The sequence below is a fragment of the Hippocampus comes genome, unplaced genomic scaffold, assembly GCF_001891065.2.
Source record: "Hippocampus comes isolate QL1 unplaced genomic scaffold, H_comes_QL1_v1.1 scaffold261, whole genome shotgun sequence".
NCBI lineage: Eukaryota > Metazoa > Chordata > Actinopteri > Syngnathiformes > Syngnathidae > Hippocampus > Hippocampus comes.
The window spans coordinates 7,027,372-7,052,439 of record NW_017805824.1 but is presented as its reverse complement, the minus strand read 5'-3'; the positions used below and the strand labels follow the sequence as shown (position 1 = coordinate 7,052,439).

The 25,068-nt window shown below is 40.0% G+C and overlaps 1 protein-coding gene across 13 annotated transcripts in view; it reads left to right on the top strand.

Annotated features, from left to right (window-relative positions):
• neo1a (neogenin 1a) overlaps window positions 1-25,068 on the top strand; it is a 159,815-nt gene that overhangs the window by 82,585 nt on the left and 52,162 nt on the right. For all 13 annotated transcript variants that reach the window (XM_019886837.1, XM_019886836.1, XM_019886844.1 and 10 more), the window contains exons 3-5: window positions 12,527-12,802; window positions 14,472-14,622; window positions 22,916-23,052. In XM_019886837.1, the coding sequence (XP_019742396.1) occupies window positions 12,527-12,802; window positions 14,472-14,622; window positions 22,916-23,052 (564 nt within the window). The remainder of the gene's footprint in view (window positions 1-12,526; window positions 12,803-14,471; window positions 14,623-22,915; window positions 23,053-25,068) is intronic.

Here is a 25,068-nt window from a genome sequence, read left to right as displayed (position 1 = left end):
ATGATAACCATCTCCCGCAGTCTTTATACAGATATATGTATGCTCACATAATCTTAGCAAGATACTAAAATTGGGACTTTGATACCATTCCTGCATAAAGTATCTCAATACTAATTCTGAAATAAAACCGTGTGTGTGTGTGTGTGTGCGGGTGTGTTTTTAACAAACTATTGAGCGTTTACTCTTGAGCTATGGTAATCATCGTTGATTTGCCCATTTTGAGCTCTGACTCATGTTTTCTCCCAAAATGGCGCTGCTTGTAAAGAGATTCATCATTTCATTTTTATTCTAATTTCACTTACGCAACATTAATCAGATTACTATGTTTACACTAAGACAAAGAATTTTTTTTTGTACAGTATGTCCTCCATCAATGATTTGATACACAGGTGTCAATTGCAAAGGCCTGGGGCCAGATCCGGCCCGCCACATCATTTTATGGAGCCCGCAAAAGCAATTCATGTGTCAACTTCCATAATTCTTGCTAAAGTCTGAACTGAATTGTCAAATTGTGATTGTGTAATAAATAACGTTGAAATTTAGCAATCATTTTGTTACCCTGTTTACACTCACTTGAAAAATAATCGAACAAACAACAAACAAATAGCTGTTTTTAAGATGCGTCACAAGGAAGCAGTGACAGGTTCGATGAAGACTGAAGTGACATCCGAAACTGTCAGCTCGCTAAGAGTTTTTCTCTTCACCAAAACACACCGATATCTTGAAAAAAATAAACTTTAAACCTAATTTAAGAAACAGATAGTTGACTTGAGTGATTACAAAACTGATAATCCATCAAGTTGTTGTGCACAAGTAATAATACAATGAGATAATTACGTAAACATTTATTCGTAACGGCCCTCCGAGGGAAGACGTAACTCCAAAGTGGCCCGTGACAAAAATGAGTTTGACATCGCTGATCTGATATCACGTAAACATCAGATTACATTACGAAGCACAATTCAACTTTGCATACCGCCTTAATGCAAGAAACCTTTGTCCGAGCCCCAATGACATGAACACATGAAGATGAGGAATGGAAATCCCTTGGTTACAACCGAGTTCTATTTCACTCTCGCCAAATTTCTAAGTCGGAACTTCTTGTTGTCGATCGCTATCTACCTAACACAGTATTCAAGTCATAATTACAGTAAATATTCATTGCACACCATCTGTCACCTTGGAATGTCATGTCGGAACAGTAAACCCTCTGTATTTATGATTATTTGTGATCTGATAGAATAGTGACAAGCTCATTTTAATACCACTCATTACTGGTAGTTTAAAATTAAAAGTGAAAATATTGGAGTTTCACAAAACACATTTTTTGGATTAAATTTACATGCGTTTTTTTTTTTTTTTTTGGTGTTATTTTTTGGGGGGGTGGTTAAAAGGATAGTGCTAGGCTAGTGCTCATGCTGGGCTCACACTGCTTAATCAGCTCATCATACACCGCTAATTACTGCTGCTTCCCTGACATTGACTTACTTTGACTGATTTCTAGCAGTTTATTTCTGTTGTGCCAGGTGGTGGTCCTCATAAAAAACTGGCAAGAGGGCCGATCACATTAATCATACGACACGATACTGTGTATTGTGGGTGCACATGCGCCCTGGCGTGACTGCGTGTTCCATAGAGGGCACGTGTACCTGCCAAGAGTACACATCAGGGCACGAATACTAATCAGAGGTCTTGCATTTTGTGTCAAGTGTGCTCAGCCACAATCCGAATAGCCTACTCTGAGTACACACTTAGTTGAATATAACCTAGTTCAAAGGGTGTAGCTTCTCAAATTGCAGTTTGCTGTCTAAGATGCTATCATATTTTCTTTATAAAAATGGGTGGGATCGGAAGGCCTTTTAAGGGAGTGAAAGCAGCACAAAACACATGAATGTTTATATTTAAAAAGAATAAAAATAGAATGTGTCAATTCCTAAATTTGTGGCATATCTGAGCATTTTGTTACAATGGTCTCCTGTATTCTCTTTTTCTGTATCACTTGGAGTTCCATCTTCCTTTTGCCCGAGCTTCCATTCATCTAATTTACCATCGCCTTGCTCTTGCGCAGCTGGAACCAAATCACAGCAACAGGGCAAGCGATAGCATCTGCAGATGTGCTGCTAACGAGATAAGAACCAAGAAGCAGCATGGCCCCCTCGAGCAAACAACAGGGCACACTGAAAAATGGGCTGGAAAGATGAAGAAGGAATAGGAGGGTGGAGACAGACTTCAAGCAGCGAAAGATTAATTAAAGCATAGCATGAGAAATTGGGCAACACTTGGAAGGAAAGGTGGCGGATGTCGAGGTTATCCAGTTAGCTCATATCTGTGTGTCTATCTACTTAGTTTTGTCGCAGAGGTGTGTTTAGCTACTTTATCGTGTCTCCCTAAGGCCTGTTGTCATCCCAGTACCATTAACAGATCTTTAGTTCATTTTCACCCAGAAGTTTGGTTTGGTTGAATTAAACACGGCACATTTTATTGTGTTTCTCCCGTGCTGTGTGTTCAGCAAATATTCACTGAATATTCACTTGAACCGTCCTTCCTTGTGGTGCCCTTTCTTCAGATGCCGATCCCATGCGTGTCGGCTTTCTGCAACAAGTTTTCAGGAGTGGTCGACGGTCAGCCACTTTTTTTGTGGCAAATTGAAATTCGAATTGCATGAGTATAGTGTCGCAGCGTCGATTTGCACGAATTTTCGCAAACATGTAAAAAGGAAATAAATAAATACAATTCCAGTAGCGATTCACTAACTGATGTTTTTCAGCCGATATGACAAGCGGTAACTTCTTGCTTCTCCAAACCAATACGTTTAGGATAACCACGACAATCTTTTCTTGTCTACTATCTATCTATCTATCTATCTATCTATCTATCTATCTATCTATCTATCTATCTGTCCATCCGTCCATCTGTCCATTTGTCCATCTACCTATCGGCACTGTGGGGACTGGTTAGCACGTCCACCTCACAGTACGGGGTTGTGGGTTTGAATCTAACCCCAGCCTTCCTGTGTGGAGTGCATGGACGTGTTCAAAATGACCTTGCGACAAGAAAAATCCAGGCAAATGTCTGATGACCGTTTGGCAAATGTTTGTGGCCTTGAATGAACCCTGATGAACTCTGACGGTAACGCAACATTCTCTGCCTCCAAAAACACTTGCGGTTGTTCGCCGCTGGGATAGGGGCTTAAGGTTCCGTACGCACCATTATCAGTCAGGTCTGAAGCCGTACACTACAATTCATGTGTCCTTCCCGAAATCCCAACTGGCTATTAAAGGTTTTACTGTACTCTCCCAAGGCAAGATTGACGACAAGGTCAGGCTGTTCCTTTAAGCGCCCTCTGAAGCCAAGAGACATTTTTCAGTGAGTGGAAAAAAATAAAAACTCGTCTGGGGCCGACTCTTGCGGAATCCCATCGATCCATCTTCGTTCTATTTTACAGTTGAGAAAAGGGTTATTGCTTCTTAACTCTAATAAACTGCTCTTCTTGCCACTTATCACCGACTGTGCGCCTGTGCATGCACTTGGCGTCATCTACCCCTTTTGCTGAGAAAGATACATGTGCTGTGAGGACACACATACACAGATTGCATTTCGTAGAAATGACAGTACAGTAAGTGTTATTGTTTGGCTTTATGCATAATAAAGTACCTCAGTGATAAATTGAAATACCGCATTCATAATTATTTTATATTGTTTTATTTATATTAAGGGAACCAGCAATGAAAAATTGTCTTGGTAGCATTCTATGCTATGCACACGTTGAATTGCAAGAGGCTGGAAAAACTACATAAGAAACACATTTTAGAAAAAAAAAACTTGAGCCATAGTTTTTGTTGCTGTTGTTGTTTGTACCATTTTTGAAAAAAATAAATAAATAAAAGTGTAACTACAACTTTACCGGTATATAGTATGCAGCAACTGTTCTACTATACCATAGAGGGATGTAACGATAACAGCTATATCATGATATTAAAATAAAAAATAAATTGATATCGCTGTCATCAATATTAAGGTATTTAGAAGCAGCACATTTCCGTCATGACTTTTCACCCGCTTCAGCCGAATACAGCATTGTGGACGAACGACATGGACAATGATAATTTGCGCCACTGAACCAATAGGAACACATGAAAGTAAACGAGCTAAGCCTATTGCTTTGTCACTGCTGTGATGTACAAAAACGCAATAAAGTGTTGTTTTTTTTTTTTCCCATATCGCCAACCTCCCCACAATATTCGGATAATTATTGTATCATGCGGTTCATATCGTGATAATATCACATTGTGACTTTTGGATATCGTTAAATCCCTAATACCAAAACATATCTTGATACGGGTGTGATATGATTCAAGGAGATTTTAATGTGGAAGGGTTTTAATTTTGTTGCACTCACATTTTAAAGCAGAACTGACTTACCGATTCAAATCAGTTTTTGTTACAATCCTAAAAACTATAGTTTGACATCGATAATCCCAGTGGGGGTTTGTCTCATGCTGTAAAATATGAGAAGCAATCAAACCAGTCTTTCGAGTACTTCTTTCTAAAATACTCCATTTCCTCGACTATCTGGCCACATCACAAACTCATACAAATCAAAGTCCTTCTTGGAGAGGCAAATGATGCTGTGGGATTCTTGTCAAACACAGCTGCGAAGAACATGAACAAATCCTCCTTGAAAATGTTTCATAATCATCCCGACTGAATTTGACAGACAGGGGAATCTCTTTTCTGTAATCCAGAGAGCCTGAAGTATTTTTTTTTATTATTATTATTATTACGAGTAATAATACAGGGCAAAGGTGGGTGTTGGGATGGTCTATTTTTTTTTTTTTTTTTTTTTTTGCGGTTTAAGACTGAATGTTTTTTTTTGCTCTTCAGCTTGGTTTGTGACAGCACAGGAGAAAAATGAATTCATGTTTATTTGAGCATGAAGAATGAGTGACTGTTTATTTTAAACATGAAGAAAACAAAAACAATGAAAATTATGAATAACAATTAAAGCAGTGAAAATAATAACAGTAACAATAACAAAAACGCAAAATGAGCCAAAGTGCACCAAAAAAAAAAGGTTTGCCATGTTAAAAAGAAAGTGGGCAGAGGTCTTGACTTATTAAAATCCCATGCTTTCTCAGTTTTTTTTTCCTTAATTGATCTCTCTTATTCTTCATCCATGGTCAAAATAATACGACCATAATAATGATCATGAACCAGCTCATAGTGATTATATAAAATAATCAATACACTCACAGAATAGACCATCGTTACAAATCCACACATACAAGATCCAAGGACCAAACACTAGTTTTGTGTGAAAATGTACTAGTCTGAAATGATGAATAGCAAATATATGTCAGTGGTTTTGAAATCCCTTCAATTATTTCTTCCATTATTGTCATATCTGTATCATTCTAATCCATTGACTTTTGGTTTTTACATCTTTTAACAATTTCTTTTTCTTCCACTGCAGTGAAAAATAGTGAGTCGGGATTTCTCTAAATCAAAAGATCCATAGTCATTCCAACTGTCCCTAGATCTTAGATTTTTTTTTTTCTGCTAACTCGAGTCCGATGCTTACAAAAAAAATAATTAAAAACACGAGCCATTTTGGTCCTACTACAAATTAAATCATCCTTTTTAATGACATAATCAGGGTAACAATTTAGTGGGGACTTAGATCGTATGATCCTGTTTAATATACTCCACATTCCTTTAATATTATTTTTGTCATCCCCTAATATTTCCTTTAATTATTTTTCTAACTTGTCCTTGTAATTCTTCAGTTTTCAGTCTCACAAATTCAGTGTTTAACATTTTTGTTTTTGCAGGCATTTTGTGATCCACAGAGTTATTATATTTACATTTTTTGTGTGTATTATTTAACAGGACCATGCTGATCATATATTTGATTAAATAGCTTTAATAATGCTTTGTATGAATTTTCCACTGTTTATTCTAGATCTATGATTTGCCAATTTTGTGCCAATAGTTTTTAATTCCTAACTGTTTCTCTTGCATCTCATCATTTTTAATTGGTTAAAGCTGTAACTAATGATTCATTATTGATATTCTGCTGTTTATTTTCAACATTAAATCATTAATTGGGTGCTCTATGAATGATTAAACATGCACTTTTCAGACAAAATGAGCGCTAAACACAAGGAACAGAACATCATGATTAAAAGAAAAGGTTTTCTCAGTTGGAGAATATTAAAAAACATACTATACTTTTTTTTTTTTTGTTTCTTTTATGGTTATAGTTTGGGGCTTTTGGCTGCCTTTTAATTGGAAGATGGTGAACAGAGGTGGGCATTCTGTCAGTACTGACGGAAGGTCCGTCAGTCCATCACTGACCGTTTTGCTGATGAATGATGAGAAATTAAAAAAAGATGGACGAAGCACTGATGGATGTAGGTTTTCGTCCATCAGTGTAATTGTCACTAACAAGGTCATGTATCGACAGATCGTCCATTTCAAACTGACAGAAACATGCCCCACCTGTTTGCCGTGTGTGTGTTCGACAGGGGGAATACAGAGAGTGTTTGTGTGCGTGTGTGTAAAACTCTTTAGGTGGTCACCGTATGATGCCAATATCTAGTGTACTCCATTTACCATCCATTCATCCATTTTCTGAACTGTTATATCCTCACAAAGGTCGCGGCGCGTGCTGGAGCCTATCCCAGCTGTCAGCAGTAGGCAGGGGACACCCTGAACCGGTTGCCAGCCAATCAGAGGATACACAGAGATGAACAACCATCCACAGTCACACCTAGGGACAATTTTGAGTGTCCAATCAGCCTGTCATGCATGTTTTTGGAATGTGGGATAAAACCGGAGTACCCGGAGAAACCCCACGCAGGCCAGGGGGAGAACATGACTCCATTTAACATGAAAATCAAATGGGATTTGTCTTCTGTTGGACTATGAAGGGTTTTTTTCGGGGGGACTGATAGATTGACGATAGACGGACTGGCAGACCAGTGAAATTTTGTGACGGATGGTTAAAATAACAGGACGGTCTGACCGACTGACGATTAGTTTGTTTCGGCTTGAAACAATAACAAACTGATGATGACGGATGGATGTCCAGGGCGCTGACGAATGACGGACCGACGCACCCACCTCTGCTGGTTCGTCACCTTTATTGCTGTGTGAATGAGACTTGGCTATTTGAGCAGCGCTTACTGGAACGGTGCTAATTAAAATGATCCAATTAGTTTACAGCCTGATTTTGTCCTCCATTCCCTGCCAACGGATACATGATATCTTCTTCCAAGTTCCTCATAACAGAATGTATTGATCCTACAGAATCAACCCCATACGGTGTGCAGAAGAGACCGCTAGCTTACTGAATAATTGCATAACATTTCCCTTTGTATTTAAGTACCATTAAAATTAAACATGAAAATCTTTTGAATATTAATGATAATTATAAATGCTTTAACTGCCTTAGCCTGAAAAAGTCTTAAGTAATTTGCCTGAAATAAATAAGGCCCTGAGAAATTGTCTCCCCTGAAGCTTTGAAAATTTTCAATTATGGAATTAATTATCATTTATGCTACAGCATGTACAAAAAGAGCCTGCAACAAAAAAGAGGCCGAGCTGAAGTAACTCAATGAACATATTGTACAAAGGAATTATACAGTGTGTTGGAACTTGGCTTTTTCCACACCATTAAAATAGCTATTACATCTCGTTGACTGAGAGAAAGTTTTTGGTTCACGAAACATGAATTAGCTCACTCACACAGAAAAATATACCGTGCAGTGTAACATTGCGCTCGTAATAGGAGAGCGATTGTGTCCACACTACTGTGACTCTGTGCAATAAAAGAAGTCAAAGGACAGATGTGGAGGGTTTATTATCGCTAGTAATTTCATTTTTAAGGTTTTTTTTTTTCTGACATGAAGGGCCTCAATTTCAGTTGCTCAATTTCTGCTATTGTTTTTTTTCTCCGCCTTTCTAGAATGACTTTTACCAATGACTAGGGAATGTCTGTGAACTTGTTGAACTGAATAGAGCGGGGGGAGGTGGGGGGCGGTGGAAATAATGGGGTGGCGGTAATAGTAATTTCAGTCCCTTTGAGGCACTGAAAAATTGTGGTGCACTGTTTCCGCTATCATCAACGTGAATCTTGATTTTTCAACCTTTGAATCGCTCATGATTGCCAAATGGCTTTTGCAGCAATCACTTGTTTCTCTATTTAATGAGACAATTCTATCATTATTCCACTTTACATTTGCTTCGGCGAAACTAAGTCATGTGTCCAAGTCTGAGGTAAGCGTCAAGTCTTAATTCAAGTTTCAAACAAGTTAAGTCATTCTGTGGTTATACCAGTTAGAGGTCAAATCAGCTGCTCGGTCGCAACATATATGTTCGCACATTAGCAGGGGTGGGACGTGTTGCAAAAGTTGGACTGAAGTCTAGCACTGTTACTGTAATGTAGGCCCGCCAATTAAATTGGTTGATTGTCGCCCTTCAAACATTGGCCAAAAGAATCGGTCAAATGGCGATTATTTATGCCTTTATGTACTCTAACCATTCAGTTGTACGCAAGTTACACTGGTGTCATTATTTGTTCCACATAAATCTATACCATACATTGATGAGTTCCATTGTACAGTGCAATGGATTCAAGGACCAGAAAAGGGCAGTTATTTTTTGACCAGTTTATTTCCATTTGACCCCCGTTCCTCACAGGGAATAGGGAACAGGCCAGCCAGCGAATATTGAAAATCTGCAAATAACTGACAACAATTGAAATGTACTGAGGGATATAAATGTGATTTTAGCATTGTATATTTCTCAAATTATTTGGCTGATTAATTGGGAATCAATATTTTTCATGCCAAGAGTCAACGGCCTCAAAAAAATCTATTTTGGTCGTTCCCTACTTCTGAATAATAACCTCACAGCGCAGGGGTCGTGGGTTCGATTCCGGCTCAGGCCTTCCTGTGTGGGGTTTGCATGGTCTCCCCGTGTCTGCGTGGGTTTTCTCCGGGTCCTCTGGTTTCTTCCCAATTTCCAAAAACATGCATGGGAGGTTAATGGAAAACTCTGAATTGTCCCTAAGTGTGATTGTGGATGTGCGTATGTGGTTGTTGGCCGATGTGTGCCCTGCGATTGGCTGGCAACCAGTTCAGTGGGTGTATACGCATTCTGCCCAAAGACGGCTGGGATAGGCTCCAGCCAGCCCACGACCCTTGTGAGGATAAGTGGATTAGAAGATGGATGGAATTATTATACATGTAGTGCAAAATTCACATTTTCATGCTCATTAACATTTCAACTCAACCAATCTTGCGCATTAGAAGCTCCAGGATTCTGTACCTCTACTGTGCCGCAATTTCTTTCATCATTTTCAAAAATAACACATTTGTAACATGGAATCTAGAGTGTCTTGGAGAAAGGCGACTATTTGGCAAAGGTGGTTCCTAATGCACTGAATCTAGAAGAGATCTTTGAATCTCTCTGCATGTTCCATTAAGCCTCTCATTGTTATTCTGTGCTAGGTGTTATTTCACAGCAGCGGGACCGAACTGTGCACTTTAAGTGCCTGTTGATGTGCATGTGTGCTTACATTTACTCAAAATTTAAGTGCGCTCTTGACAGTCATCATGTTACAAGCTGATTGATACTGCCCTATATTTGCTTGCATACTATTTGACTGTAAACCAGGTCCCGCAAGGGTCGGTAGATGAGAGGAACAACACCTCAAAGCATCTAGTGTCGCCAGTAGATGAACACTTTGTCTTATAGAGAGAATCTTTCATTTAAAACCATCAATGTCAGATTTAATCCATTAAATAATTCCAACGTGATCCTCTGTGAGTAACCCAGTCCACACATCGCTGTATGTTGACCGCCGTTACATTGAGCTTTCTTTGAAGCACTTCACAAGTGCACACCCAAGGTGAATACGAAGCCCCGGCTGAGTCAATTTAAACGGGATAGTGATTAATTGGAATTGATACTGTTGCAAGCAAATCTCTCCACTTCCCATCTCAATTGCCCTTCCCTGATCCGTGAATATACAGTACATCACACAACGTGCGTGCACACACACAAAGCAAGACATTAATGTAAGGCATTTACTTAATGATAGGTGGCTGTTACATCATAGGATGGACACATACTGATTTAGAAGAAATATGCATAGAAGGACAAAGGATTAAGTCTCGCTCTGGTATTAGTATGCATCTTGGGTAATGAGATTTTGAATAGAGCCTCCTAAGTGTGTCAGTTCACGTCTAGCATTCAAATGCATCCCCACATGGGCTTCAAGTCACCACTTGTGATCTTGGTCTAATTTTCACGCTCTGTATGCGTGTCAATACATGCATGTTTTGACAAGTCTACTCTGCTAGAATTAAAACGTTTGGAAGAAATAACTCCAGAACCAAATTGTATTCATTGTAAACCCACTCATCCAAGATGTTGGCTGCACTAAAATTTCGGGTCACACTCATTGAAGTAGGCAGTCATTCGTGTGTGTCGAAAAAGAATAGTGTCGCGTCCACACTGCTAGTAGAAGAAGGTAGCACATTCTTTGTCAAGAATAAAACATCTTGTCATGTCTGCTAATGACTTTCAGGGCCATCTCCCCCCGTGTGCGCTTTGGGCCAAATGTCATCTCTCGTGCGCAACACAAAGCCAAGCTTGTATCTGGTTATTAGACCTGAGACCTTTGTTTTCTAGCTCAATCTTTCAAATGTCAGGCCTCTTTGGGCCAAACTATTTCAGTTTCTCTATTCCTGAGACTCATAACTTTGTCATCTCACCTGGCTGCCGAAATCGGACCGCTGCTCTTAACATCGGACGGTTAAAAAGCACAAGATATCTTGGTTAAGAAGACAAATGAGTGTGTCAAACGTTCGCCTCCACTGAAGTAATCAAAAAAAAAAAAAAAGAAAAAAAAAGCTTTCTAATGTGCTTCATATGGTCCTATCAAATATTACAAACAATTTTCAACCCTCGTAGCCTTGACTGCACCTCAGTACTGTTCAGTGTCCAGGAAGCATTGCGCTTATGGCTGCTGCGAGCATAACCAGCAAAGATAAAAGTCCAGAGAACTGCTAAAACCAAGATTCTTGGGATCATTGCGATGAAAATTTTAAATCTAATTAAATTATCAACACCACAGAATTCCCCTTTTACTTATGTATTATTCACCCACCCTTTCATCTCGTTAGCATAAAAATATAACTAATATTTAATCTTATGAAGAATATGTTCTCTGATCTCTGTAATGTGTTCAGTTGCACCTTAAATCTCCGATTGGCTGTGGTCTATCTCCAAGTAAGATTACTCCCGGACTCAGTCTTGGTCGGGGGATTTGAGGCACTGTTTAGGTGAGAGGAGGCACATGCACTACATCGCTTTTCAACAAGTCTTTCACCTCTCCAAACAGCGTTTTTACAAAACATGCACACCCACGACCTTCCTGAGGATGGCTGAATGAATGAATCTATTCATACATTTGTTTCCAATGATTTGATTAATCACTGGAATAATCCACGTAATGATCAATTCTAAAAATATACAATTGTGTTTGCCCTTCAAACAAACAACCAAACAAACAAATGGTGATGAAAATAGACACTCCAACACCACAGCTATCCCCAAAGAGGTCCCTGTAGTTCAGCTTTTTATGGATGATGGAGCGGCCTTGTTACTCATCTCCCCTAATTACCCAATGCGGTTTACATATTGTAGATTCCCCGTAATTAAAGTCATCACATGCAGTTGTTTGAAACTCATCCTGTGAGTATTGGTTTCAGATCACTGGCAACAAACACTTGAAATAATTATTTGATGCTGCGGTGAAATTGGAAATAAGCGCCAACAGCACGTGGAAACTGTCATATTAAATTAGCTTTGCCTGTGTCTGGTGTTCTGCGACAAATATTAACCATTTTGGTGAATATTTTTGCTCTCAAATACACTTTATTTGGGATTTGCAGTTTGGCTGGGCAAGTCATCGAAAGTTCATCATGATTTTGATTTTGGCTTCTGTTGAGCATCAAACCATTAGAATCGAAGAAAAGCTATTAATGTGCCGAAACGTACCCTGTTGCTTGTGCAGCAAGCGTGTGTCATGTTATGGATTCCACCCTCCCTCAGAATGCTTTGCTATTTCATGCCACGCCAGTTGGAGTTGACTGTAAATTTAAACACACAACACACACATGGTGTATTTGAAAACAAGACATTCTTCATTTTCAAAACTTCGCCAGTGCTAATGCTAATGATATTGTAAAATCGTATTGGCCATGCCAATAGGAAATGAACATTAAGCTCCTGGAGTGATTCTTCACATATCACATATTCCGTCCCTAAAATTTCAGGTAAGAGGCCATTGTGCTCCAAGTTGGGGGGCGGATAGTTAGTCTGGGACCCCGAGCATAGAGGTACCTGTCATTGCAAAGTATAAATATGTTTGAAACTGCAATGGTTTGTGACATATTTGATTTATTTGAAAATATTGTTCATGTCAACATTTGTCTCTGTCTCCCTTTCGAAGGAATGCCCAGGTTCGCCAGCCAGCCAGCACCTGCAACTGTTCGTCAAGGTGACAGCCAAGTCATGGCTTGTGAGGTCAACTCGGACCTTGTCCTCTTCACCCGCTGGGAGAAAGACCGTCAGCCCCTGGAGCTCAACTCGAGGCTGGTCCAGCTACCCAGTGCTGCCTTGGTGATCAGCAACGCCACAGAAAGTGATTCTGGTCTTTACCGTTGCTTGGTGGAGAATGTGGGCTCATCAAAGTCCAGCGAAGAGGCACAGCTCCAGATCCTGTCAGGTATACACTATGTGGAGTCAACAAGCAGGCGGTTGCCCAGCATCGATGTTAAGGCTGTTTTGCGTTGACAATTTTTAAGTAAAAGCCAATATAAACTGTTGTTTTGGCTGCACATTTCTATAGTACCCACATCATGAAGACTTAGCCTGATTTACTAAGTTCTCAAATAGTGGATGCTGAATTGTTCACTCTAAACAAATTCCTCGCGCTATTGTCGGGAATGTCGCGCATAATCAACTAAAATGATGAACGACTCTGGGAGAGGCCAGCACTGATTGCCACAGTTGTGCTCAAATGATTCAGATGCAAGGAAATGCAAGGAGAGAGAAAGAACACAATTTCCCGTATGATTTGAGTCTTCCTTGCTGTGCTATATAGACGATATGTCTCTATTTATTTGTTTCTGGCATTTCAAAACAAACCAACAAAGAAGTGGTGAACAAAATGTCTCATTTTTGTTCACGTCACAATATTAAGTTGGCAATAGCTGAACAGAGCTAAACAATCACTCAATAATTAAATGAGTTGTTGATGAATTTGATAATCGATTATTTCTATTTCTCGATGATTCATTTTGACACGTCTGCTCTCTCTTAATGTCCAATGTGTTGGTTTTTAATTGCAATAGGTTTTTTATCAATCACAGGGAGCAATCGTCCAATCATTCATGATTCATTGCTAATGTTGTCCGAAGCGGATTGTCATTTTGAAATGTCCAAAACATGGAGCATCATCGAGAAATAGAGATGTGTGTTTAGTTTTCTTTCTCTCAGTTTTTTTTTCCCCCCCACTGTGACTACTGCTGGTTCTAATTTCAGAGGTAAATGACGTTGGCGCTGAATTGCCTGTAATGAAAACTGTACCCAGCTGGTGAGAGTGTTGTTGCTTTTGGGGATCTTATCAGAGAAAGCCTCAGAAGTCGGGAATTCCTCTGTGGCACTGTCTCGTCTCATCCCCCCCCCCCCCACACACACACACACACAATTTGTTTACTAAGTTGTGAGGCACCAAGCTCCTGCCGGCAAAGAGAAGATATTAAAAGCCATAAATTATTCTTCAACAAGAGTGAGGGATGTATATCTCTTTGTCTCTTCCATGGTGCGTGGTGACAAAAGCTTGCCTCAAAACAGAGCGTAATCAAAGAAGTATATGAAGAAAATATGACTTTTTTTTCATCAGATGTTTAAGTGACAAGGAGGTAAACATTTTTTGTTTGTTTGTTTTTCAGTTCATTAGTTTGGGGGAAATTTGGTGCTCGTATGCACTTAAAATTTGTGCATTAATTAAAACTACGGCAAACTAATGGTTAGGGCACAGATAGAAGCCAAACATGACTTTGTGGTTATTGCAGGTCGATGCAATATAATGCTGTCCCTAAGAGTTATGGGAGATTTTTTTTTTTTTTGCGCTCCAGGGATGATTTCTTTTTCTTTTTTGTTGTCGCGCTCCAGAGAGCTAACTGCTTTCAAGTGGTCGACTTGGACATTTTTCATGCAAGCGCTCTCGGTTCTGGTGTCAAGAACAACTGCGGCTGGGACCTGAGCGCTTTTGAAGTGTTTTAAGACAGATGAGCCTCTTAATTTGAACGATGGCGCTGTGGCTCAGTAACTCACTCCAAGATTAACCCCTGCCATAACCTAGACTTTCCTTTTTTTTTTCCTCATTCCAGAAACCGGAGACGAGAGGAAGCTGGAGTTCCCCGTGGAGCCTGCGCCTGTGACCAAGGTCCTGGGAGCCAGCGTCTTGTTGCCCTGCGTGGCCACAGGTTTTCCAACACCACATGTGCGATGGATGTTTAAAGATAAACTTCTAGAGGAAAGGTATGAGTATTCAACTTTGACATTGAGTCTGATTGTGATTATTGATTTTTTTTTTTTTACCCGTTTCTAAAATTTGAAATGTTACGGTCTAAAAGAGGATAGGAATTCTGATTACTTCATTGTGTTTAGTGTACCAGTTTGTTTGAAATTTGAAAGTCCAACTCGTGACACAGAAGAGGTCTGAAACTTGAGGATTGTTTGCAACTGTGCTCATCCATCTCCTGGAAATTTCTGTAAAGTAAGTCCACCAGCCGGTAATTAACTAAAGTAACACACTCTACTCTGCATAGAGACACACGAGCATGGAGAAGATGAAACTTGCTTCGTGTGCTTTTTGAATCTCCACAAAAGAGTCATGTTTTTTTATTTTTCCATTGGCCTATGTCACACTAATACACATGGACAACTGAGTGGCTTTTTAAAATGGTTAGAATGAGGAATTTCACTCCTCTAATATTACAAAACAAACCAAATCAGCCATTAAATGTGGTTTAGTGCTTGTGTGTTAGGAAAACACGGGTCGATGCTATTTGCGTAGTGGCTATGCTTTGATTGATAGGTAAGTAGGTAGGTAGATAGGTAGGTCCCGGTAGCTAAATACTCAACGTGGCTTTGTGCTTTTTTTGTTATTTGTTTTATTTTTGTCCCTTTTTTGTACCCTCCTCCCAAGCTGAGCGTGGGTATGGATAGACGGATAGACGGATGCCACGTTCAGCATCTTCTGGCTCTCATTCAGACCTTACTTTTAAAATGCAGCAGAGTATGAAATATTGCTGCTCGTTGGTACTGCGCCCCAAGTTGTTAATGCAGTTGAACCAGAAATCACCCCAGGGGGGTACCTGGACGTGGCTTACAAGCCACTCCGTGCGCAAGATGAGTTTGCCAGCTTTCCCGCGGAGAGGAAGTTCACAAATTAGGAACCTCGCACCTGTGCTCTCACTCCTATGGAGCTCATTATCTCACCAAGAGCAGCTGAAATCCGTAACTGAGAGTTTTCTTAGACATAGGAAGTCAGACTCTCACCTCAAAAGTAGGTTATTTTCGATGCCTTACACATTGTAGCAGATCAATAGAATGTTGACTTTACAGAAAGTAGTGCTTCATCTGTGTTGATGCAAAACAAAATTGGATTCCTGTTTGCTAACCTTTGATACTGGGTGATGAATTTGACATCCACTTGGGTGGTTTCTATACATACTACATTTCTATTTCAAAGTCTTGGAATACCTCATCTTCACCTCTAAAGGGAATGGGTTAAAAGGTAGCTATTAATCTAGCTTTTAATTACCAAATTCCATTCGGCATAAACACCCGCCCCCAGGTTACCCATACCGGTAATTAGCAAGTTCATTCTAAACAACAGGGAGCGTCTTTTAGGAGGTTCAAGTAAACTCCGCCTGACTGCCTTCAGAGCTGAAATGGATTGTGGAGTGAAGCCATTACCACATTTTGATTTCACTGTGACATTGATGAATGAAAGAATAGCCTTTGTTGTCCTTGAGTCTCCTGTTGTGCGCTAGCTGAGAGCTAGATACTCCTGTCAGTTCCTAATTAATGCACACGTGGGAGTGAGAGAAAGGAAGCGGCAAAGAGATTGTCTTAATTGGTCTTGGAAGCACGACGCAAGCGGGGCCTTGAAAGTGACAACATCAATGCTAGAGAAGCGAAATGCTTTTTGGTGGGACTCTTCAAAGCAAGCCAACTGAAATGTGGGGGAGTCTGACAGGAAGGAATTCTAATTTGTCTTGTTTTTGTTTTGTGTTGTTTTTTTTCTCATTCCTCGAAGTCTAACTGATTTGAAAGACAAACCATTTGCGTTAGTTTTCAAAGCTACTGGTTCTCAAACACCTCACTCATACTTTTTTTTCCCCATTTTTTACTTGCCGCGATGTATCTTTAATTTTGTGCACTTTATTTGGAGTATGCAGGAATGCTGCGGATTTATAATCCTCCATTGTTTGTTTAAACAGGGATGAGGAAAACACCTGACAGAAATACAGAGCAGGTGGTTGTCTTTTAGTCTTTGTGATATGTGCTAAGTTATATATTTCAAAACAAACAGCAACAACAACAACTGTGCTGAAGTGTGAAGTTAACATTTTGTCTTCTTGCGGCATGTAGAGGAAGTTTGCAGAGACCTTTTCTGGACTGATTGACTTTTGAAATGTAGTTTAAATCTCCTTACCAAAAGTCAAGTAGTTAACTGACTGAAGTTTTGGTCAGCCTTTAGTATTTGTTGTGGTGCACAGGTCATCATGTTTTTTGTGTAGTATTGTCATTTCTAGTTGTCATGTTAAATGTTTTACACCCAGATGGAACTTAACATTGGGTTGTTTTTTTTTTTTTTTGTCATATCTGGTTACCATTGTTGTAGCACGACAAGCCACAATTGAGACGATCTCAGAGAAAACAACCAACATATCTAGCGATTTCAATGAATCTCACTCGGTGTGTTACATCAGTTTTATTTATCAGGGCTAAGAGCCACGCACAGATATTGGTACAAACTGCCTTTTGTTTGGACAACTGAACACATGCTTTATGAAGCTATATTCCTTGCTGGAAAGATGGACTAGAGCAGGAGTGTCAAACTCATTTTTGGCGCGGGCCAAAAATGAGTTTTCACTTGGAGGGCCGTTTTGACTGAAACCATACAAAGAAGTCAAGAATAACTGTTGATTCAACTATTGTTTAAGTTATTATCATGAGGGGTTTGGTAACAAGAAAATGCTTAGAATATATCTCTCATTTGTTACATATGACAATTTAAAATTTTGGTAGACATTTTGGAAAGGATCATGGAAGTTGACATGTTTGAGCTGCTTTCGCGGGCCACATAAAATGATGTGGCGGGCCACATCTGGCCCCCGGGCCTTGCGTTTGACACCTGTGAACAAGAGTATTTGTAATTGATTCATTCAGATTTTAATTTGGAAAATGTCAAGTTGTCAACCACAGTTGGTCAATGTCATGGTAAGTATTCCACAGTACATTCTCTCGCCTTTGATCAGTATGCACTGGCCTAAAGCTGCATTTATACTTGGGTTTCACATTTGTCACTCATTGATGTAGAACAGAATCATGACTAGCAGATATTTGACCTATCAGCCAATTAGTTTAAAACACAATGTCAAGATACTGTACATCATGTAACTTGCACAGCAAGTCATTTTGATGTGATGCCGTGTTACGTAGAAACCCTTTTCATACAGTAGCAGCGATTTTCAGTCCACTGGATATTTAGTGAAGGGGTCTTCACACAGGGGCTTCAAGAAAACCTTGGTTTTGCTCCGTATGCAATACCAATGTGTTCTGACTAAACTTGGATCCCCAATGCTGACTGTACATTATTGCACTTTGTCAACATGACAAGTTATTGACATTGCCACTCGCTAAGGAGGCACAGCAAACACTGTGTCTGAGCTCTTTTTGTACACACAGCAACTGATGACACTCATGAAAAGTCATCTTTTGTTTTCACTCCGTTGTCTAATAAAATCCTCCAGTAGTCAATGAAATGGATGAATTATGCATGGCACCCTGCAACCAACGAATTGATAGAGCATGTAAATCAACCTTCTTTCCAAATCCTGTCACTCCTCTGTCTGCCCTCCTCCTTGTCCCCTTGAATTTATGTGACGGTGGAGATTGCGTTCAGTCGTGTCGGAAGACAGAGAAGAGTGTGGCAGGAAATTTGTCTGAAATTGGACTGCAGAATAAACCTATCATGCAAATATCGTGCACACAGAAACCCTTAAATTGGGATATAGAAGAAACACACAAACATTCACCTTTAGGTGGAGGCCTCCCTCCTGCTGTTTCGCAAAGCTTCGAGCTCTATGCACCAAAGGAAATGAACTATTGCTTTATACCTTTTTACCCATACTTTATTCTAGTCTTCTGACTGAATTTAATAATGTTTATACACAAAGGACTCTACAAATATTTATACACGGCCAGTAAGAGCACCGCAAAACCTTTTAGAATCTCTTTATCAAAAGCATATATTATTGGACATAAAATGTGCCTGTGAGATCGATAAAATAGTCCCCTGGTTGTTTAATAATTCCGCCTTGAGACCCGAAAGCTACTTGTGCCAAAGTTTCTCCTCCACAATACACTTGTTTTGACCCAAGAGCCACTTTCTGAAGTAAACTCATCAGCCCCCGATTTGAATCCTCAAAGGAGAAAAAACATCCCTTCATCATGGCTTTGTAACGCTCTTGAAGATTTGTCTTTGCTCTGAATGCACTTATTTGAACTTTTCAGTTTTTCACATGCATAGACACATGCGCCCAGGCGCACACACATACACAGTAAGTGAAAGAGAGTTAATCGAGAGAGGTGGGTTAAGTTAAATTGGTGATACCCTGGCAAGGACAGAATGCGCATGTTGAAACCGAGCAACGTTTTTTTTTCATAAATAATTGCAGAACAGACATACACTTCTTAGTGTGAATAACATTTTCTATGAAACACATCACATAAGGATGGAAGCAACAAAGAAATGTTTCAAGATAATTGGAGAAGTTGCTGGAACTTCAGATACTTTGAGGATGCATTTTAGTGCATCACAAAAAAAAAAAAAAAAAACTACTAAATTGTCTCTTTCCGACATCTGTTTGACACCATTTCCTTCGTGCACCAAAAAATGTTAATTCAATAAGATGAAGCGAAACAGATGATCAGTGCAAAATATATTCATAGCGTCGGTAGGGTGTGCTGTGTATTTGTCTCGGGATGATGTAAGGAGGTAATTTCTTGAAAACATACAAAATAACCCATCCTGCCAAGTGTAGGAACTCAGTGGGCGTCACTATTGTACATTAAGATCATCAGCCTCCCACTGAACACACGCAGCTTAGTAGCACATCCAAACCCTGTGACCGCACCAGGGGGCATCACGGCTGGTTACCCACTTTGTTTATCCGCAATCAACATTTTATTTATGCATGAAAAGCGAGATTAGATTGTGCTTCCAGGGGAAATTCAGACTTGAAGGATAGAAGGACAGTCTTCAGCATATTTTACACGATGATTATATTTACTTACACATTTTGTACATGACACAACCTGGAGATAATCACAAGCTGTATGACATAGCAAGATAACAGCACGCACCAACATTTTTAACACAACAGCATCAAACCAAGATAGGATTCTTCTTCTTCAGGAACTTGTTTGGGTTATAAAGCAGCGAAAAGTGACAACTTAACGAATAACTCTAACCTTCTGTGGTTGTCAAGTGCAGTCCCTCCGATTATGTAGCCCCCTGAAAGGGAAACAAATTCACGAATGACAACATCCGGAACAGCATGCTCAATAAAAGGAGTTGGAAGAGGATGGTGGGATCAAGGGGAGCAGGCAGATGAAGAGCACAACAAAAGTAGCTTCACACAAGACGATTTCTAGATACAAATGGATCATTTTTCTTGTGGCTGCTCGCTTTCACGATAAGTCTCAAACAAAATATGACACAATCATAAAAGAGTTTGTACCGCACAGTGAAATAGCATGTAGTTATTCTATCTGTCACTATATGTGGTGACCATGGAAAATGAACAATTAACATCTGTAGTAAAACATATTTGGGGGCGGACCAATGAAGTGCAATTGGTTGGCACACGGTTTGGGAATCAGTGGTGTCGAGTGTTGGAAATAAAGGCAAGCAGTTGATGCCTGCCCACATGGGTATGGACACTGTTTGCTCATGACTTGTCTTTTGGGCTTCTGCTGCTCCATGTGCATCGAGAAGTCGAGGAACGTTGTCTGGAAGTGGAACTTTTTAAAAATGTAGCGATATAAAAATAAATGTGCGTATGTGGATTTGCCAAGGTCACCACTGACAAACGTAACCCGATGCACCCTACCCCAGCATCATTTCATAACTAAGTGACAGAATTGCACTTGTCACTTACTGTGGCGGTGTGACACATGACACATTGCTAAACACAAATACCGGTACTCCCTGCACTCATGAGATGACTTATTATCAACAGAAAGTAATGCTGGTTATAGTTTGGGTAAACGTGAATCTGGGCTCACTGTAGTTTTGCTTACCTTTTGATTTTGGCATGGCTGCCGCATCACTTTGATTATTTTGCTCTAGATACTTGGCCAGCCAGGGTGCCAAGTCACTGGCTGAGGAACTTGATGTGGAGGTGGTTAATTACAAGAATGTGTCAATGGAGAACAACCCATGCTGACATTTTCAGAATTAGGCAAATTATGCAAGATTTACAAGGTTGTTTAATTTCATAATGGGTGAGCAGACACTCCTGGGAACCACGCATTTGCACACAAACATTGTAAAGTCAATTTTTCTATATGTCCCTCTTAAGAATGGAAAAAAAAGGCAACTACACAAAAAAAAAAGGTTTTACTTGATAGTTTTTTTTTTTTATTTTTTTTTTATGACAGCTCTTATTCGACACCCCTTCCACTTGTGCTCCAAAAACATGACCCCTCCCCAACCAGCAACCCATCACAATGACACTAGGCTGCATAGTTTTCCGAGATGTCCTGGCCTTGTCACCAGTTTGTGTTAGGGATGACTGAGTCAACACTCGCACGTAAAATCACCCCTTTTCCAAAGTTGTATGGGACTGCCATTGCCTTCAGAGAGCCTTTTTTTTTCTTATGGAGAATTGTGTTGGAAAAATGTACTTGTTGACAGGGATGTGCATGTCTTACGAAGGTGGATATCCCTGAGAGAAGAACAGAGAGATGTGATGTGATGACATTCACATGACTCTTTCAACATCACTGGCAACTTTATCCAGACTGCTAAACACAATGTCAAATGAATCTCTCTCTGAACGTTATTATCATTGTGTGGACCAGAATTTGTCTGGGATCAGTAAATTCTGGACCTACATACTTTTGCAAGGGCAGAATATTTTATGCAGTTCTGATATTGGATATTATCATATGGTGAAAATTGTCATAATATTGTGGCTTCATAGTGTATGGAGTTGAGACTTTGGTGGAAAGACAATTGTTTTCATCTAACATGCCGAGTGTACACTGTCAGTGCTTTGAAACTATCATGGCCAGTCCTGAAGTGAACAGTGTGTTTTCTGTCAAGATGGTCACAGCGTGTCGAGTGCCCGCACTGACTGTTACCCACTCAGGGAGAAAAAAAAAGAGTTGCAGTGGAGGCCCTCCTTGTAGCTGCTGAAAAAAAAAAATCAACCTGCAACACTTCACTGCACGCATGTTTCTCTCTTTCAGAACCTGCATCCCTCAGCTACTTTCAACGTTCTGTGACAGCATTTGGATAATATCCCTGTTTACCTGCCTTTTCCTTTTGTTCCGATTCTCTCTCTCTCTGAATGTACCGTTCTGGATGTAAGCTATTGATGTGTATTTTTCTCCACCCTGCCCCCAATCTTCCTTTCCGGTGCTCCAGTGGTTGGTTGTTGAATCAAGCCTTAGCTCGGCCACAGCCCTTTTCGGCTAATTGGGGAAATCAAAGTGGTTGCCGTTTACTATGGAGGGTCAGTGGTTCACTGGAAAGCCGTGTGAGTGTATTTCTAGGGCTGGTGTAAATATTTGAGAATAAAACGTTAACTAATGAAAAGCATGGTTTGTTATACAGTTTCAGGGAGCCTTTTCAGCACTTACTTTGGGCGCACAAAATCTCAAGGATAATGACTAAATATGGTGCAAGGGCAAAGCATCCGTACTTTGGTCTGTGTTTTCTTTAGGCAGCACGCATCTCTATAGTGAATGAAAACATTTTTGTTCTTGACATTCGACTGCTGTTATCACTTGGTTGATGTGTGCCATTTGGGTGAATCGCGAGCTGATGAAAAAAATGTTTTTGGAGGTAATGTATCAACAATGCACTCATTACTGCTGTGCAGTGTTACGCTGAAACAGATTAATACCCGCCTAAAACATTTCTTCATCGTATCGGTAAAGTTCATATGTCGACAGCTGACGCATCTCAATGTGCAAACCTTGCGTCGATATTTCATGTTTGAAAGAGAATTTCAAACGTGGTTTGGGGAGCGGCAAATACATTTGTTGCGCTTGATAGTGGGAGGATAAGAGGAAGGGTATAGACCATGGCCCAGCGGGGAGTATAGCAGGCTGAAACCTTCTCTAACAATATGCTTCAGGGAATAAAGGCTGGAATTAGTTTCGACTTAAATTGGTAGATGTGGAAAAATCTGTGATTGTACCGTTGGCAGCCCATGATTTTTTAACCCATCAATACTGTGAGAAAAGGAACTTCAGGCAGTCTTTACTTTGTTCTATTGCTCACTCCTCCATTTCTTTTCTCCAGTGAGGGCCGCAGGGAATTGCTTGGAGGTGGCAGCCTTCAGATTTCCAATCTCACAGAGGACGACGCTGGCATCTACACTTGTGTGGCTGAAAACACCAATGCAACAATTGAAGCCCAGGCTCAACTCACTGTGCAAGGTACCCTCAACACACTTAAAGTCACTTGACTTTCCATATTCCAGGTCACACAGTTATTCAGGGGTACGAGATAATAATGAAGCAGACATTATCAGAACCTTCGTTCAGTATAATGTAGGAAGGATGTTGCTACACACAAACGACAACCACAGTATTAAACGTTAATTGCAATCCCTCTTTAGCCATTTCAATCCAAACTGACTTTGTTGCGTCTATAAGACTAAACAGATCAAGGTATTGTGTAGTATCATTGTCTCATTGCATTATGCGGTTCTGCTTACTGCTATGGCCAACCAGTAAACAGTACACACTGTACCCTGTACACTCCTCCTATAGAATATTGCAAAAAATGCAAGATGAAGTAGAACCTTGAAGATCTTCGATGACCTGCCCAGAAAACGATGGGCAATTGTTCCTCATTTTGAAGAGCATTTTTCCCCAGTGGTCAAAAGTTAACTCAGCTCAGTCACTATGAGCCAAACCGCACTTGGCCACTGTTGATTGAAGGCATAATTTGCTTGAGAGCATAAGGCAATTATCGCATGAGGATGCTTGTCACCTAATGCATTTCACTTTTTATTTAGGACAATGATTGCAGATCAGCTAAGAAACAGCTGCGTTTTGATGTTGGGGGGAGGAGAGGGGGATAATCAGTGCAGGTATTTTATTCTCTAAAGCAAATCATCAGTTTGGTGTGAAGCAACAGTTAAATCGGGAAACACCCTGAGGCTGTCGCGCAATGTCACCCCATTTCCCACAAAGCCACATCACGCTAGGACTCCATCCCTTTGCTCACAAATCCCTTTCCTCTCCTCTTCAACACCCTTTCATCATTTCCTGTCAGACACTGCGATTAAAAGAGACAGTAATGGGAAATTGGATCAGGTAGCAGGAGGACATCTGACTTGGCTGCCTTTGAGCCTTCAGATCTGCCACTTCAATTCCTTGAAATCCCTCATGTCTAAGACCTGACCCGTGACCCGCTGTTACATGCATGTACAAATTGATCTCCGATATATTTGAAAGGCATTCGTCGTTATGTTAAGTTAAAACAGTTGCTTTCTACACAGAGAAATAGCTTTTTTTTCACCCCCGACCAAATTAATGACGAAAGAAGATTGTAGCATTGATTTGCTCCCTGAAACATCGATCCATTTCCCCCAAGAAATAACTGTGCTTGTAAATGAAATTCATACACATTATTTTTCCAATGGTGACTTGCTGGCGTTTTTATTTGATATGTTTGGAATTGAATGCGTAATGTTGGCGATAGGCTGCTCAAGAAAACACATTTCTAGTTTATGCAAGCAAATGGAAACTGGCTTGGTCATTGAAAGAACCTTTTAGAATTGTATTATCTTTTTTTTTTCCATACATTGAATGTTTGCCAAGGTTTTTTGAAGAATCTGGGGGGTTAAAATGTTTATTTCTCTCACCCAGTGCATTTCAAAAGGCGTCAGTTATATATGGATTTTTGCTTTTTGTCGGCCTGGCCAGGCCCTCTCCCCTTCAAATAGCAGCGATCGACCTTTTCGTTAAAAATAAATAAATAAATAAATCTAAATAGATTTATGGCTCCATCTTCTGATCACATCCATAAATTGGTATTTCTTTTAAATGTGCTGATTGGTGATCCCCAAATCCTGATCATGTAAAGCAAAAAAAAAAAAAATAGAAAAAGTAACATATTAAGGAAAGTTTTTTTTTAGTCCTACTCATTTGGTGTAAAAATCTATCCTGCGCGTGTTGCAAAACCCTTTAACTTTACAATGAGGAGTGCGATTCCGATTGGTATTTTGGAAAAAGTGATCTATCTTACAGAAATTATACAGAGGAAAAACTTTCCACAGAGCTTTTTAAAGCAAACAAATCAGATGAAGAACTGCCCCGACAGACACGCCTTTTCCATATCCTCAGTGGGTCTTATCATCACCAGCAGGGAGGTGTTTTTGTCTGATTGTCATCCACTGACTGGCTTGTTTGGAGTCTTGTCGCCCATTCTGTTCAGATAAAGCA